This window comes from Morone saxatilis, unplaced genomic scaffold, assembly GCF_004916995.1.
Source record: "Morone saxatilis isolate NCDOM2014 unplaced genomic scaffold, NCSU_SB_2.0 Contig1, whole genome shotgun sequence".
Taxonomy (NCBI): Eukaryota; Metazoa; Chordata; class Actinopteri; family Moronidae; genus Morone; species Morone saxatilis.
The window spans coordinates 14,943,769-14,960,482 of NW_023339651.1; the positions used below are offsets into that span (position 1 = coordinate 14,943,769).

At 41.3% G+C, this 16,714-nt stretch overlaps 1 protein-coding gene across 1 annotated transcript in view; it reads left to right on the forward strand.

Annotated features, from left to right (window-relative positions):
- The first annotated feature begins 7,584 nt into the window (after positions 1-7,584).
- The window catches only part of tex2l (testis expressed 2, like), an 11,955-nt gene continuing 2,825 nt past the window's right edge, over positions 7,585-16,714 (forward strand). The window contains exons 1-7 of the mRNA XM_035659332.1: positions 7,585-8,976; positions 12,200-12,400; positions 12,793-13,123; positions 14,397-14,671; positions 15,049-15,198; positions 15,302-15,401; positions 15,957-16,089. Coding sequence (XP_035515225.1) covers positions 7,585-8,976; positions 12,200-12,400; positions 12,793-13,123; positions 14,397-14,671; positions 15,049-15,198; positions 15,302-15,401; positions 15,957-16,089 — 2,582 coding nt within the window. The remainder of the gene's footprint in view (positions 8,977-12,199; positions 12,401-12,792; positions 13,124-14,396; positions 14,672-15,048; positions 15,199-15,301; positions 15,402-15,956; positions 16,090-16,714) is intronic.

Genomic DNA, 16,714 nt, shown 5'->3' on the forward strand with positions numbered 1-16,714 from the left:
GGCCATCATGCAGAAGCCTACAGTCACTAACACGCACCAGATATGCACAAAGATCGAGGTGGGGTTAGACAGAGCAACAAAGCCCCTGGGCTGTCATTCAATTTCGCAAACCCATGTACTGAAGTAATAGCTGCGTAATTATCATAATACCATATGCCAGGGAGATATGTTAAACAGCAGGCCTTTCATAGCTGCACTCTAAATATAGTCATGACATGCAAATGCAGGCTGGATTTCATTTTTATGTAAAGCAGCAATTAAAGTAATATACCGAGATAAAGAGGTCCGCTGAGATTTATTATGATAATGGTTTTATAGTTTAGGAATGTGAAGATGAATTGTATTTAAAATCGGAAGCTGTTAGCAAGAATAAAGGCTCCTGTTCATTATGCTACTAAATTTACAGTTGTTCTTATAATTTCTGTCTAAAAGTATCAGGTATTGTCATTAGCCCATTAAATTACACAGTATATAAAGTAGGATCTACCTCTACCTGGATTCCTTCATTAGTTACAGTAAGTGTAACTTTGAAGTAAGTGTTGCATGACACTAAGAAATCAGTTTCCTTGCAGGATGTGGGACGGAGATCACTGATCTCACTTGATCTTTAAAGGATGGTTTTTTAACATAGTCTCTTAAAAAACAAAAGGAATAAAACATTCTTTCTGAATGCAAATGAAAAATGCCAACTCATGAGAACATAATAAACACAGGCCGTTGCTCATTTTTGGTACACTTCATCATTAGTGTGTTAGTTGTATGCTAATGGACTCTTCTCTACTTTTCCCTCTCCTCTTGGTTTTCCTGTTTCTCTTCACCCACCTTTCAAGTAATTTCCCCACGGGGATTATTAAAGTATTTCTGATTCTGATTCTGATTCTGATTCTGATTCTGATTCTGATATCACACTGTGCATGCACTAAGCATTGACCATTATTGTAAAAACTGATAGGCTCCCTTTAAAACTGCAATAAGGAACGCTCATTTTTTGTGTTGACTCTGAGGGCCCTGTGGACAAAAGCGGTAGTGTTTCCACCACCTTATTTCATTGATTTAAGGGGAAATCCGACCGAGCATTCAGAATAAGCATATAGAATTATCTTCTTGCTGACGGTCTCTTGTGCTTATGTAGGTCATATAGAGGCATCAGTATTGATATCATAATTCATAACCAATTAAAACTCCTTGTAGTAGATCAGTATTCTCCTTCTATCCTTTCATATGAAGAAGAAGATATACTTGTTTTTACACATACACACACACATATGCCTGAAATATAATCATGCACATGCAGGGCTCATAGACATGCAAATGTGGAGAGATGGTGGAGTGATGGGCTGCCAGTGGCGCACCCGGGAGCAGATAGAGGGTTAGGTGCCTTGCTCAAGGGCACCCTGGCTCTGCACCGGAGGTAGAACTGGCACCTCTGCAGCTACATACTGTGGTCCGTGCTGGATATGTCATATGAACTAAAGGAACTGCTTGTCTCACAGTAGCCATCACATAATACTGCCAGAGCAATAGTTGTTTCTAGTTTAGGGATTTTCAATGAGGATTTCAGAAATTTTGAATGATATATAAAAAAAGATCAAAAACTCTATATTTACAACTCTGTCAGTTTTTCTAATATAGGAAGAATGGGAAGAGGTATTTATTTTGATTTCTCCTGCATTACACAGTACGTGTTTGTCAACAATTCCTGACATTAAATCTAAATGTGAAGGTATGGAAATCTGAAAAAAAACCAGAGGAATGGAAGTGCAATAACAAGAGAGGGATATATGTAGCCTCAGTGGGCCCTCTAACCCTTTTAATACAAATATTGCCACACGTCAAACTGAATCAACAGGTAAACACATCCATCTGTAGTGGTTATTAGGGTGTATTTGGTGGATACACAACTATCAACTGCCTTTATATGAATGTTTAATGTGTGATCTGTAATCCTTTTAAAGATTCATCTAAACCAGAAGTCCTTCTAAGCCTTGGTCTGAGGCTGGACGCGGGCCTCTTTCGGGGTCTTGGGGATGTCGATTTGTTTAAAATTGCAAATAAAAAGAAAACTTTGCAGACTCTGTAGCTATAAAGAAAACAGATTATAAAATGAGCATAAGAGAGGCTGTTGGATTAAAATGAAAAGCTTAAAAACTACAAACTGTACATATAGTGTATGTGGTCTTGAGTGAGTACTGTCAGTCATGGATGCAGCCAGCCAGGTTGTTCAGGAACTCCTCCTCCACCCAGTAATGGATGGGGGTTATTGTCTCTCACCCCAGCTGCAGCCTGCACCACTCTGCCCCGTTCTTCATATTGTCATTTCTAGGGCTTCCAGTGTGTTTTATGTAGGCCAAGATGGAGGGAGGGAAACGAGAGAGATGGTGGTGTGGGTAAATTCATTCAGTTATCCTCTTCTTACTTTCTGTATTAAATATTTCTTTAAAGAATATTCCAAGCACCATCTCTTTGCCACTGGGAACATTAAGGCAATATAAAGAAAGCACCAGAGACCTATTAGTAACAATTTGGATACTTCTCCACTTGATTATAAGGTGGTTACTTCAGTTTTGCATGGATGCGCACCGGAATAGAAAACAGCTCTATTTAACCCTCAGGCTGAACTTTAGCTGTCACCATGTTTTGTACAATTAGACATCATTTACACTCTGGATCATGCAGAGAGTTGTGTGGGTGAGTTTGTGTGTGCGTCTGTTGGGGCTGCAGGACTCTTAATCTGGATTATCATACAGCGCGGCCATGCTTTTCATAATCAGTTTGGTGAGCTGTGATTCTCGGCAGCGCATGACACATCTGGATGCAGGCAGTCGGTTGAGGGGAGGTGTGTGTGTATGTGTGTGTGTGACTGTGAGAGAGAGAAAGAGAGAGAGAGAGAGACTCCTCACTCCGCGGTCCTTGCGCACACAAATGGAGAGGGAACCAGCAGAAGACAACACTAACCGGCGGGTTTAGTCACATTTCCATGCACAGAATAATTTTTCGGGTAAGTATATATCATCATCTCCATTTCTCTTGCTATTATCTGCTTAAACACATCATCAGTGCTGCAGACGTTTGCATTTTTATCCAAAAGTAAGACGAGGAGTCTGCAAGACTATCACTGGTCTGGTGAGCATAAAAAGGCATTTTACCTGAAGCTTTTATCAACATTTTCTCACTTTAACTTATACTTCATGTCTGCGTGTCACACTTGTCTGGTGGATTTGAATCGTTCATAAAGTGAAAGAGTACAGCTCTGAGTATATGTGAATTCTGCGACCTGAATTTGACTTACATACTGTTTATAGCCACTACACAAGTTGGGACCACATGCTGTATATTGTGTGCAATCATATTTTATAATATGACCCTAATGTTTTTGGATTTGATTGTCACAGCAGAAATTTGTTTTCAGTAATGTAGTGATCTGTCTGATCATATCCACACTGGTGTAAATATGACTGCAACCAGCAATTCATTTAATTATTCATCTGTTGATTATTCTTTCAATTAATCAATTAGTCAAATCATTTTGTCAGTAAAATGTCAGAACGTAGAGAAAAATGCCCATTACGACTTCCCAGAGCCTGAGTTTCTCAGTTTGACAAAGCCGCAAATCATTTGACATTTGAGAAGCTGGAACCAGAAAATGTTTGACATTGTTGCTTCAAATATGACTAATTGGGCCTAGCTGATTAAAAGAATGGTTTAATTTAAAACATTTTTTGGTATACTTTATATTAAGGGTACAAATCATTTACTTAAGTAATGCCTAATGCATGACTCATGATAATTTAATGTATGAATAAGGATGTATGATGAATTTCTGTTGCCCACCACTAACATCAAGTCCTCATATGACTTTATGTGATCTGTTTCAGTTGAGGAACTTTAATTCATAAATTAATTTAGATATGTAAAAAAATAAGGAATGTAAAATTAAGCCAATTTAGTTAAAAAAATATACTTGACAAAACTTTATATACAATGTAATGTATTGACTTTTACTTAAAAAGAGAAAACTATAATAATTCTCAACAAAACATTCTATATATTTATACATTTTACTTATTGTTTACTATACAGTTTGACATCTTTTTTAACACTAATATGTACATATTGTTTTTATGTTTATTAGTACGACTGTGCAGAAATAAATAATGCCACGTTACAGATACTCAATAGTTATTGTAATTACCTTAAAAAGGGTGCTGCTTTATTTCGCAGCCAGCATACCCAGTAACTACGCTATAATTACAGTGCAGAAGGGTTGCATTTCATTTCAGTTCAAAATCTCTTATAAGTGTTCCCACTGGTTGAAATCCCATTGGTTGAAGCACTCAGCGACCCCCTGTGCCCAGAAGCACCTGCATTTGTTTCTTTTGGTCATTTATTCAGATTCTTCCTTTAATACTTCAACCATCTGTCTATTAGTTTTAACATAAGAATAAGAGTACTGATAGGAAGGATTGGGATGTTACTAATGACTACAATCAACACTGGGTCACGAAGATGGGCTAGCTTGGAAACACACCCCACCAAATGTTGGTTTAGCCCATAATCCGGCTGTGTGATTTGTCAGATTTCACAGTAAAACCCTGCATTAATGTTAATCTGAGATTGTTACTGTTCGTGTCTGATCAGAGGGTGGCACACAAGCACAAACACACACAAACCCCTACACACACACACACACACCCTGAGTCACAGACATGCTGTTAGGCTTATCTGTCACTGATTGAGAATGTAATGGATTGATCGAACACATTGCAGTGCACTCAGAGCAGATGTGTGCTGTGTTTCGTGCTTCAGCCGTTACACGATCACTGTGCGTCACACACAGCCTTGTGGAACAGTTAACAGCTCCTCTTATATTTGTTGTACAGGAGCTTATCATCAAGCATCTCACTTGTTAGGGACCTGAAATTTATGGTTTGCCCCAGTGATCGGCCAGTGGAGTCCTAAAATGAAGCAGCTATTGATTAAAAAAATCCTTGCAAATATTTACAGTACCACATTCACTCTTCCTTCTCTGCTTGACTTTATTTCGTTGTCCTTGTTGAAACCACAGTTCTACTCAGCTTTCAGTGGCCTGTGGGTTTGTCACAGCTGAATACAAAACAGTTAAACCAAACACCCGAAGGACAGAGTTGGGAGAGTCAGCAGAGATCACACAAACACTTAGCAACATATGAGGGAAATATTTATTTATATTTATTATTTCTGCTAATAAAATATTTTTTAAAAAGCCCTACCTCGGCTGCTATCAATGAAGCATGGCTATATGACACTTACAAACGTCATATCATCATCACATTGACAGTATTTTTTTTTAAAGGATTTAAAAAAAAAATTTGGTGGCTTTTTTATTGCCTTTATTTGATGGGAACAGCTGAAGATAGACAGGAAAGGGGAAAGGGGATGACACGCAGCAAAGGGCCACAGGTCGGCTTCGAACCCTGGGCCGCTGCAGCAAGGACTCTAACCGGGCAACAAAATTGACAGTATTTTTAGCTATGTTTGAACATGAGGACATGAGGTTTTGAATGAAATGTCTCAACAACTATTAGATGTACTACTGTGAAATGCGGTACACACAATCATGTTCCAACCAGATAAATGAAATTAAAATTACATTATATTTGCTAAAACATCAACACTTTTACATTGTCCTTGTGTGGTCTAATGCGACTAGCCGTCTTTCGGTGAACTGTTTTCTCAATATAAGAGAAAGGTTCCAAATGAGTCGCCATGTTGGTCCGACTTAAAATCCCAGAGCAGAAAGCGTTCGTCCAGTCAGTTGCAGCCAGGTAGTGTTGCAGGAGGCTGTAGCCTGACTACAAACATCCAATGCATGGACAGCGACATGACCCTTTGCGTCCATAAACAGCCCTGTGGACACGTACCTTCATAGCTGCTAACATGCATGGCAGTGGACTGTGGACATGTTTTAGTTTAAAGCCAACCAGGGGATATGGTACCACTCAAGGCCAAAAGATTTACATTAACTTGTCGATTTGGTCCTTTCACTAAGAAAAAGATTGTTTTTATATATTTTTGCAATGTGGTAATGCAAAAATTTAGCTGCAGTGATTTGATATAAGAATATTTGGATTAGTGAAAAAATACAACAGCATCTGGAGTCCCTACACAGCAGTTTCATAATGACAATATGGCAACATTTGCCCGTTCTGTTATTAGCTTGGACAAAACTGTGTTAGCTTAACAGTAGTTTAGCCTGCCTAATGTGCGTGGCAGTGCATGAGCGTGTTTGTGTGTGTGTGTGTGTGTGTGTGTGTGTGTGTTCTGGCACCTCGTAGGTTCTGGTCCCTCTTCCCACCCTGTGAAAAGCTACGAGGAAGGTCTAATGCACCCTGGCTGCATGTGTGTCTGTGAGCTTTATCTCCCCACCGTCCATTTTGGGTGAGAGCAGATTAGTCAGAATCCACCAGCTGCTGTGGAATTGGTTGAAATTGTGCCACACAGCACTGTAATGCAGTTACGTAAATCTGACCAGTCAGAGGTAGGGTTTAACTTACATAAAGAGCAGGGCACTTGACCCAGAGAGACAGTGAATGAAAGGGTCCCCACGGGGCCTTTGTGCTGTTTCCCAGCTCGTGTCCAATGATGCAGAACTGCTCTTTTCTCCCACAAAATGACAGCTGATAATTCACATTGCCTCTCTGTTCTGGGTTGGGTTTTGCTCATTTTTGACAAGTCAGTAGGCGGTGGCAGTATATTATGTTACGTGTAAAGATGCAATGCTACTGACACACAAAAGCCACATGAGGGGAATGACAGAGAGCATCTTTGAACTCCCCTCACAATTTATCTCAGGGTTACATAAGTAACTCTTTAAACAGCTCAAGAAGACATCAGAGGGAGGGTTGTGACTCCGGGTCTCTTGCGGCTGACAGTTAGCTCTGGAAGACACTAGTTGTTTCCTAGAACAGATATACATGCTGAATATTACTTCAGAAAGTGAATGTGGTCATGTGAATTTTTCCATGAAAACATTCAGCATTTGTTTAGGGATTACAATTTCAACAAAGCCAAAAATATACTGTTTTATACTGAAAGGCTGCATCTGTACTCAAATTATATTTTTTTCATTTCATGTTCATGTGCACAGAAAGTCTCTGTACATAAATTGAATGACATCCTATCAGCCCCAAAAGACATTAGATCCAAGCCTGAACTGCCCTAGTTTGTGCAACATTTTGGGGAGACAGACTGTCTTGTCTATTTTTGCATGCTTCTAAAACTCACTCAGTATGTGGAACGACAGCTATGGGAGAGGTGCTCACTTGGATCTGATTCAGGCTCAATAGTCTTCAGATTAATGTAAAGTTCCACAACTCTAAACACGTGATATTCACACATTAATGCGTAGTTGGCGCCGGTAAGCAGTTTCTGTGAAAATGAGGCACGAGTATAGAAAAGATGCCCTTCCTCTCTCTCCCTGGCTCATTCCCTGACTGCTTTTATTTGTTCTGCCCCCGAGGCTTAATAATGTAGCTGACCATGTTCTTTATTTATTCTCTTTCACTGACTCTTAGGTGCCTTGGCTGTGCAATGTAAAGTCAAGAAATGGCAGAGAGTGGAACAAATGGGGAAAGAAGAAGTGAGGCTAAAGAAAGAGGAGGTGGCAGACCTCTCCAGGAGCCCCACAGCCCAGCTCTCGGCCTCTCCCCAGGCGGTGCCCCCACCCTTGGGAGCAAGAGGCATCTGCCTCGAGGGATTGTGATCCAGCTGACTGGGACTGAGGGAGAATGGGACAGTCTCGATGACAGTGAGCTCATCTTCTCCCTTGACCACGATGATGACCACCCCTCTATATCTCTCTCCAAACAGTTTTCTGTTGAGGATGACAGAGGGTTGCAGTCCCAAGCGTTCCATGTCCCTCTTTCTCCCTCGTCTCCTGGCTCTTTGGGCACTGCCACTGGCCCCAGTTTTCTCTCACCAGGCCCTCCTTCACCCACCCACCGACCCTTTGCAAGCCTGGTCAAGTCTCTCTCCACAGAGCTGGAGCTCAAAGAAGGCTCCACCCTCAGACCTAAGCCCCTTCTCAGCCTCGTAAAGTCCATCTCCACAGAGATCTCCCGCTCAGAGCCCGAGGTGTCGCAGTCAAAATCGGACTCCCGCCTCAACCTCCACCTATGGAAGCAGCTTACCCAATCAAAAACCCGCAGCAATGGGGACTCTCGCACTGCGCCCCCTTCTCCTAGCTCACTCTCCCCTAGTGGAGAGGGTCTGAAAGGGGGCTTCTTCAAAATGGAGCTAGAGGACACCAAGAGGAAGCTCTCGGAGGCCGTGCACGAGCCTCTAAGCAGCATGTTCAGTAAGATCATGAGAGAGGAGAGCACAGGCAGCCCAAAACACCAGGGTAAGACCCAGGGGGCTCATCAGGGCAGCTCCAGAGGTTTAGGGCGTGAAAGCAGCACGGACACGGTTCTTTCTGAGTCTCCTGTGAGGAACACTAGAAAAACAGATGCTGATGTTTTGCCTGTGTTTGACTGGCCTTCTGTCAGACATCCTGGGAGAAGCCACCACAGCCACTGCCCTGTGCATCACAGCAGACAACATCACAGGGATGAGCAGCTGGAAATATATACAGACGGCGACATGATGCAAGTATTAGCCATTGAGACTCAGGGGCCAGATAGAAGATCACCTGCTGGTCCTCAGGTCCTTGCATCACCAGTGGTTAGGACTTTTCCCTTTTCTCAACCCCCTCCTCCTCTGCCATGCACAGGTTTATTCTGTATAGCAGTGCTGTCCTACGGCTATTTCATCCTACCTCTCAGTCCATACTTCTCTGGCCTGGCTCTGGGATTAGCACTGGGCTTCTTGCTAGGATTGTTTTTGATCAGGATGGGTTCCAGGTCTCGCTGCTCTGATCCTCCATACAGACCACCACAGATGTTGGGTGAGGGGATTCTGTCTGGTGGCACTGTCAGTATTGAGCCCGACACCCTTAAGGTAAATGGAGAAAAATGTCTTGTGTTTTTGTTCTCGCCTTATTTTCAGCCACCTCAGTCTCACTCCAATGCTCACACATTTCTAAGCATGTCTTCCATAAATAACTTCTGAGAAAGAACACTTACAGGTGTCATAAAGAAATCATCAGAATTCCATTCGTTTGCTCCAACCAACCCTTGTCTGTTGGGTTTTTAGTTGGCATTTTGGGAAATATGTTTCTGTTGGACATTTAGATGAGAAAATAAATACTACTCTAATGTCTGTCAATTAAATATAGTGATTAGCTTAGCACAAAGACTTGGAACAGGGAGAAATAATTAGCCTGACTGTTTCCAAATTTAACTAAATTTGCCGACCAGCTGCCAGGCAACCTCGAGAAACTCATATAGTGCAGCTCACAACTCCTGTTTTCAATTCTTTATGCTTTATCTAAGCTAACTTGCTGCGGGTTGTAACTTCATACTGAAGGGACAGCTATAAAAACAATAGTCAAGTTTCCATCGAAATTTTAGTACCAATTTGAATCTATTTTCCAGAAAATGTGCACAATAAAAAGTACATTAACGCACATTACCATCTACTGCTCTTTTGTGAATGTTAGGAGAAGACTGTATTGAGATAAACAGTTTTACCTGTCAGGATCAATGAAACTATTGCAGAGGAGGAGGGCTCAATGAGATGACATAATTAAGAGCCCCAGTCGAACCTGAAATTAACATTTGAACATTTTGTAGAAAAGATTTGTGTTTATGTTTTATGTTTCTTTCATGTATTTAGAGATTTCTCTCTTGTTTCTGGTCCACAAATACCTGATGTTTTAGTCATCATCAGAAACTTCAATGGATGTTTAAGTCACATGTTTCCTGTTTGTCATGGGTAATTTGCTATAGTTTCCATTGTACTCTGTCACATTTTGCTTTTATCAATACTTTTCTAGTTCAGCCAAGCGTAATTTATTAGAAGGACTAGTGTGTAGGATTAAGTGGCAACTAGCGGTGAGATTGCAAATTGCATCCGACTTGGCTCCCCCACCCGCTACTGTAGAAACATACCGGTTCAACATGGCAGAATCTATAGAAAGCGACCCGCTGACGGCTCAATCTAAGGTAACAAAAACGCAACAATTTCTTGTTTTCAGGTGATTATACACGAATGAAAACATACATATGAATATTATATTTCATTTCTGCCAACAAATCCTTTTAAATGTTGCACACTGGACATTTAATTTAATTTATGATATATATATATATATATTATAATTTTTACAAATTATTGGTTTCAGTCATTTATATGCACATGCATTTTTTTATGCACAAACTGAAAATGCACATAAAAACAGGTGGATGGATGCTATAGTATATTGTTACATTGTTATATTGTCATTGTGACAATGCCAGTGTAGAGTGTAGGATTCTGACCATACCAACTACAGTATGAATAAACCCTAGCAACCAATTTTTGCTCTTGAAACTGGTACCAGGAGGTACAAGAGAACAATTTCAGAAATTGCCTTTGGAGTGAAAAAAGGTTCAAAACAAACTGAAATTTAATATCTTTCTGACTGTGCCATACTAGCACAGCTGCAGACTACTCTGACTTGTGGCATTTCAAACGAACATAAAATATTATCAGGAAAACCTACTTAATGAAAAAGACTGATTTGTGAGTGAACTTTAAAAAGCATGTTTAAAGGCTACTCTAAATACTGTAACAAGAGTAATTACTCTTGCAGTTGTGCTAATAGAATAGTTTGTGCAGCGTCAAGTTGGCAAGCCACTTCAGCACCTCTGCTGACTGGTTCCTTCATAGATTAAAGCTTCTGAAAGTGGAATGCAATTAAAAACTTCAATAATAAAAACTGCCTGAGCTGCAGTGGTAATTACTGTTCTTCTCCTGGCTGAGCTTGACACAGGGCAACTGGAGAGGACAGCTACCACCCAGACAGTGTCAGTTCCAGAGGCAATTAGCGGGGAATACAGGCAGGAGGAAGCTGTAATTTGTCAAGGCGCGAGGCAGGAGAGTAGTGGTGATGGTGATAGTTGGAAATAGGGGGTTTTCTGTCTCAGGCTTGAGATAATTCCCTTGTTTGGTCATTAGCAGTTTTGTTTCAGTCCGAGGATTGTTACAGTGTTAAAGAGCCACAAGGTTTATGGGTAATCAGATGACAGAATGAGATCAGTTGTGGTGTTTGATTGCAGGCACACGTCTGCAACGAGGGCAGAGGCTGACACTGCCAGATAAAGCCAAATCAAATTTCAGTATGTATAATGTATGTATAATACACTGTTTATTAGTTAATTGGCACATTAAGAGGGAGCATCAAAGGGGAGGGGAGCATTCTGCTCACATACAGCCGTACTGAACACTTCAGCATATATTTCAGACTGAGGGAAGTTTCATCCTAAAGCAACATTTTTTTATTTTACAGGAAAGCCACCATGCTACACTAATTAGGATTTTATGTCTATCAAAATTGTTGTTTTCAAGCATCTCAGTTTACACTGAGTTAATTTATGTCAAATTATAAAACAAAATGGCTTCAGGTTTTGGAAAGTTAGCTTTCCTGCTGAGATTTAGATGAGAAGATTTATTGACAATTACAGTGACTTCCTGGAGTCTTGTTGATGCCAGAAAGTTGCCAGACAACCAGAGGAGTCTCCAGGAAGTCACTCAGCCAGACTGTCATTCCCCAGTAACGATTCTAACTCATAACTTTGCACATAACTTAGTCGATTAGCTTAGCCAAGCAAAGTCAATTAGCTGAGCAAATAAGTAAAAAAGTAAATAACTATATTTCCCAAAATGCCGAACTAGAATGTCTTAGCATTACAGTAGCTCAAGGGTTGATTTGCTTTGAGATCAATGTACTGCAATTGGTTTACCCTAACCCCAACCCTGCGTCTAACCCCTAACCTTTACCATCTATAACCCATTACCCTCTGATTGGTAGAGTTTGTTGACAGCAGTATGAAGCCAGGAATGATGCGTCACTTGCGAAGCCAAATCCAGCGCACAATGGTTTGGGCCAACCTCCTTGGATCTGTCACTGAAAAAGACACATTTACAATCATATGTACTTTTTGCTGTATACTTCAAGGTTGATTACAAACATCATACCATGATTTTCAAGACTGAAACAATTCCAGATGGAGTGTTTATTACTCACTTGAAACTGTGTGCAGTGTTGATTGAAGTGAACACTTACTTTCTACCTTTGCAGGGCTGGATGAATGAGATACATGATTACGACCCAGAAACCTATCACCCAGCTCTGACTCACTCCGTGTTTGCCACTCTGGAGGGCTCCTGTCTCCGCCTGGACTCCCCGCGCACCAACATTAGCCGCAGGGCAACATACGATGAGAGAGTCCATGAGGCCACGTTTGTCAAGTCACGCTCCTTTCAGCTTGCAAAGAGCAAAGTATGATGAATGCCTAAGTAACTGTGTTAAGGGGTGTTTGTTCTGTATTTGAGACTGTGGTTAATATATCCTGGTGCTACGGTATGTAGTCACTACAGGAGCTCTGTATTAAAGTATTTTGTATCCAATGAATTAATGGATGCATAGGATTTTGACTAATGAATGCATGTTGGGAGTGATATTTTCATTTTGCCTAAAATTGCTAGTAATGTTAGGGAGCAAATAAACAAAGGTTTGAAATAAAGGTTAATTGGAAACAAACAGTTAAAACAACTTCTAATATCGGTTAAATTCTTCTGCATTTATTAATAATTCATAAATGGGACTGCATTGCCCAATTAACAGTTGTCTTTTGTTTTGACATAACACAACTCTGCCACTGTTCCCCAAAGGTATTCCTGCTGCCATCTGTGTTAGCTCGGAAGAGGATGTGGAACCCAAAGTATCCCATCTGCATCCAACTGGCAGGGGGAGTCAACTCCCAAGGGGATGAGGAAGGAAGGTCGGAGGATAGTCAGGGAGAGGAGCCAGAAGCTGAACCGGCATGTCCACAACAAAGTTCCTCCAAACACATCCATGACCTTCCCACAACTCTGTATCTCTTCGGCCGCACAGGACGTGAGAAAGAGGAATGGTTTCGTCACTTCCTGTTTGCATCCATGGATACAGAGAGGGAAAAAGAGAGGGACAACCAGAAGCCTGGCAGATGTGTGTCCAGATCAGGTATGAGAAACGTCAATAATGCATTAGAGAAGAGAATGCGTCCAGATAAGGCATCTATACAAATGCCATGTATGTGTGGATTATGGATTACATGCTCCAGTTCTTTACATTTCAAAGCCAATCCCTTTCGAGGGAACACACAGATCTCACAGTGGACAGGGCAAAGGTATCAGAAAAAGAATCACTGAGTTGCAACATATTACTCATTTGTTTCTTCTTTTCTTATACAGCTCTGTCATTTCTCATTTATTAGTTTTTCCTTTGCTACACTCCATAATGCATTATAGGGGCACTAAATGAAAACAGTTACTCTGTTGTACTCTGGGGAATTTCTGGTGACTAATACAAGAGAACAGGTTTTGGTTAAGTGATTTTAAGGAATTGCTGACGTCTTGGGAAATAAGCTTATTTATTTTTTTTGTAGTTAGACGAGAAGACTGATACCACTCTCATTTCTCCACATATGTGCACCCATTATAGGGCTGGAGCCAGGAGACCGTTAGTTTAGGTTAGCATAAAAACTGAAAATAGGGGAGAACAGCTAGCCTGGCTCTGTCCAAATGTTTGGACCATGGGCTGCTATGACCTGCAAGGTGAGGGTCATGTGATCAATGTGGATAGCCGAAGGCTTCTAGGTGGCTAATATTTGGTAGCCTTAGTTTTAAACCACATTTAAGGACCCATTTAATATCTGAATTACAATTATTTTGCCCCAGGATTGTCCCAGACCCAGTGTCTTTGTATCAATGGGACATCCTTAATTTCGAGTGCTGCCAGCAGTAAACATGCTAGCAGATTAGCATTAGTGCTAGCTTGGCTACTGCCTTTGGTCACGTGACCCTCGCTTTGCATGTTGTAGCAATCCTTCAACAGGCTCCCAAGAAACAGGCTGGCACATAATCCCCCTTAAAATAACTTTTTAAAAATTATTATTATTTATTATATATTATTTTTACACACATGGATTAAACAAAAAACATGTGAGTTTTAGATAGTAGGTGGATTTTCTACCTTTTGACAGAGCTAGGTTTCCCCCTTGTTCCCAGGTAAACTAAGCTAGGCAACACTCCATTTGAATTATTATCACTTTTCATTCTTTAAAATGGGTGTTTGCATCCTTTCGTGCTCTCACAAATCATGCTAGTCAGCCTACTCCTTTCGTGAATAATCACTGCAACCAAAAAGCATTAATTTCCAAAGCAAAGAAAACTGCTTTTTTTTCTTACCATGATTATCTTTACCAACCAGATAAATGTTTCCTTTATTCTCCCAGGTGACAATGCACTGGCACAGAGCGTTAGCACCTCCGGTAATGTGCCAAGCAGCAGAGGCCCCAGCAGAGTGGGCAGCAGCGAAGATGACGCCCCCTCCACACCTCCCCCCTGCATGTCTGCAGCTCACGTCTGTAAGACCTCCAGTAGCACCCGGGGCCTTTCCGTGTTAGACTACCCCCGCTACATGGCTCATCTCCTGGCCACAGAGGAGCTGACCCCCCTGTCCAGTCCTGGAGCCAGCAGCACAGAGACAAGCCCCACCGTCAAAGCAAATGTGAGTCATGCATGCAGATAGAATTAAACGAAGCAAACGAAGTGAGGCTGTAGGAACGTGCCAGGGCCGCACAGTTTACACGTTATATAGCATGTGCAGAGAGTAAACTGACCAGTGGAAAATGGAATTAGTCATCAAACATGTTATTAAAGTGGGTCGGTACATGTCTCCTGGAAGGAAAGTAAGGTAATACACTGCAGAGTAACCTGAATAAAACACAATGTTGTTGTGTCAGTGGAAAAACTAGCAGGGATTTTTTTGGGCATTCACAAAATGATTCTATTTTTCTTCCTCTATTTTTAGTTCTGAATTTTTACTAAAACTGCACTTTTCTTCTCCTTGCTTCAAACCTCACTCAGTTTTGTTTTTTTTGACAGTGTATCTGTGATCAAGCGGAACACCCTGGGACGAGCCAGACCGCGTGGGCTAACGCTCTAATTGGTCGAATCTTCTGGGACTTCCTGCGAGAAAAGCACTGGGCAGACGTGGTCTCCCACAAGATCCAGAAAAAGCTGAGCAAAATCAGAGTGCGAGCGGTTTTGTTGAAACTTACTGTGTCAGTTTGAAGGTTGACTAAACGTGTGATCCGTTTCATCCAATTTAAAACTATGATCTGGTATATTCTTGCAGCTGCCTTACTTTATGAATGAGCTGACTCTGACTGAGTTGGATATGGGCTGCTCTATGCCTCAAATCATCTCTACCTCCAGACCAGAGGTCAACCACAGAGGTGAGCACCGAGTGGAGATCAAACACACACAGAGGCAGTAACAGCAAGAGATCAGTGAGAAGACGACCTGTTGCTCATGTGATTACAGCTGAGTGCTGCAGAGCATCCGATCAGACGCTGTTATCCTGTTGTAATCTCAGGAGAGCCATTACACCACAGCCTTCAACATTTAGAGCATATTGGCTTGTGTGTGTGTATGTGTGTGGGTGTGTGATTTAAAATCAGGCAATCTGGCAGACAACACTCCTAATGATGAGTGTGTCTACGTGTGTGACCTAGTGATTTGTTTTCTTTTTTCCACTTCGCCGTTACACAACTGCTCCTGATCCTGTTTTTCCCTGTTTTTGCTGCTCAGTCCACATGTGTCAGCTCCTGGGAGGTGGGGGTTATATTCTGTCGTAATTTACTATAAATTTAATTTCAAGGCTTGATAATCACAGCGAAAGCTGTTTAATCTGCCCACTAAGCGGTGTGTGTCAAGATTAGGCTGTGTGTTATGAGCTTTGTCTGAATTTTGGTGGTCTGCCCTTGACCTCCGTGTGCTGCCATCTGCAGGCCTGTGGGTGGAGCTGCAGCTGGTCTACACTGGTGCCCTACAGATGACCCTGCAGACCAAGTTCAACCTGTCCAAGCTGGGTAAAGAGGGCGGTCAGGATACAGACTGTACGACGGAAACTGGTAGCCCACGGTCAGTGCTACACACAAAGCCATACACACTCACACTGTGACACTGACATTTGTGCATCAACTGTCCACACTTATACACTTTTCTGAATGGTTTAATAAGTAGCATTTTTTGGCTTAACTCATTGTTTCCCAATTCTACTAAATCTCCTATTGTTTATAGAAATGTGATATTGTTATTTGTAGTAGTAGTAGCAGTCATTACCAGTGTCACTGGCTGGTTTTCTTTCACAATATATGTAATTTTATATTGTGATGAGTGTGACTTAGTACTTTAGAGATTTTGAAATGGTGAAAATCGAAGTAGCACAGACAGATACAGCATATCCTGGCTTTTAGTCCTAAATTGAGATTTGAAAAAAAAAAAACTGGAGCCTACAATCCCCATAATGCAACTCAGTAGCATCTTTAATTAGACCTTGCAGGGATATTTTCTCAGCCTTTAGAAAGTTCCTCCAAAACCAAGGCAGACATTATAAAGCTGTAAAAATCGGTCAGTATTTCTCTCAGCTTCTGGTGCATTTCATCATATTGCCCAGGTCTAGTAGCAGGAGTGATGACCCAAATCGTCCAAATAAACCCTGTATTCTCATTCTCATCATTTCTATTGCCCACACACACACACACAC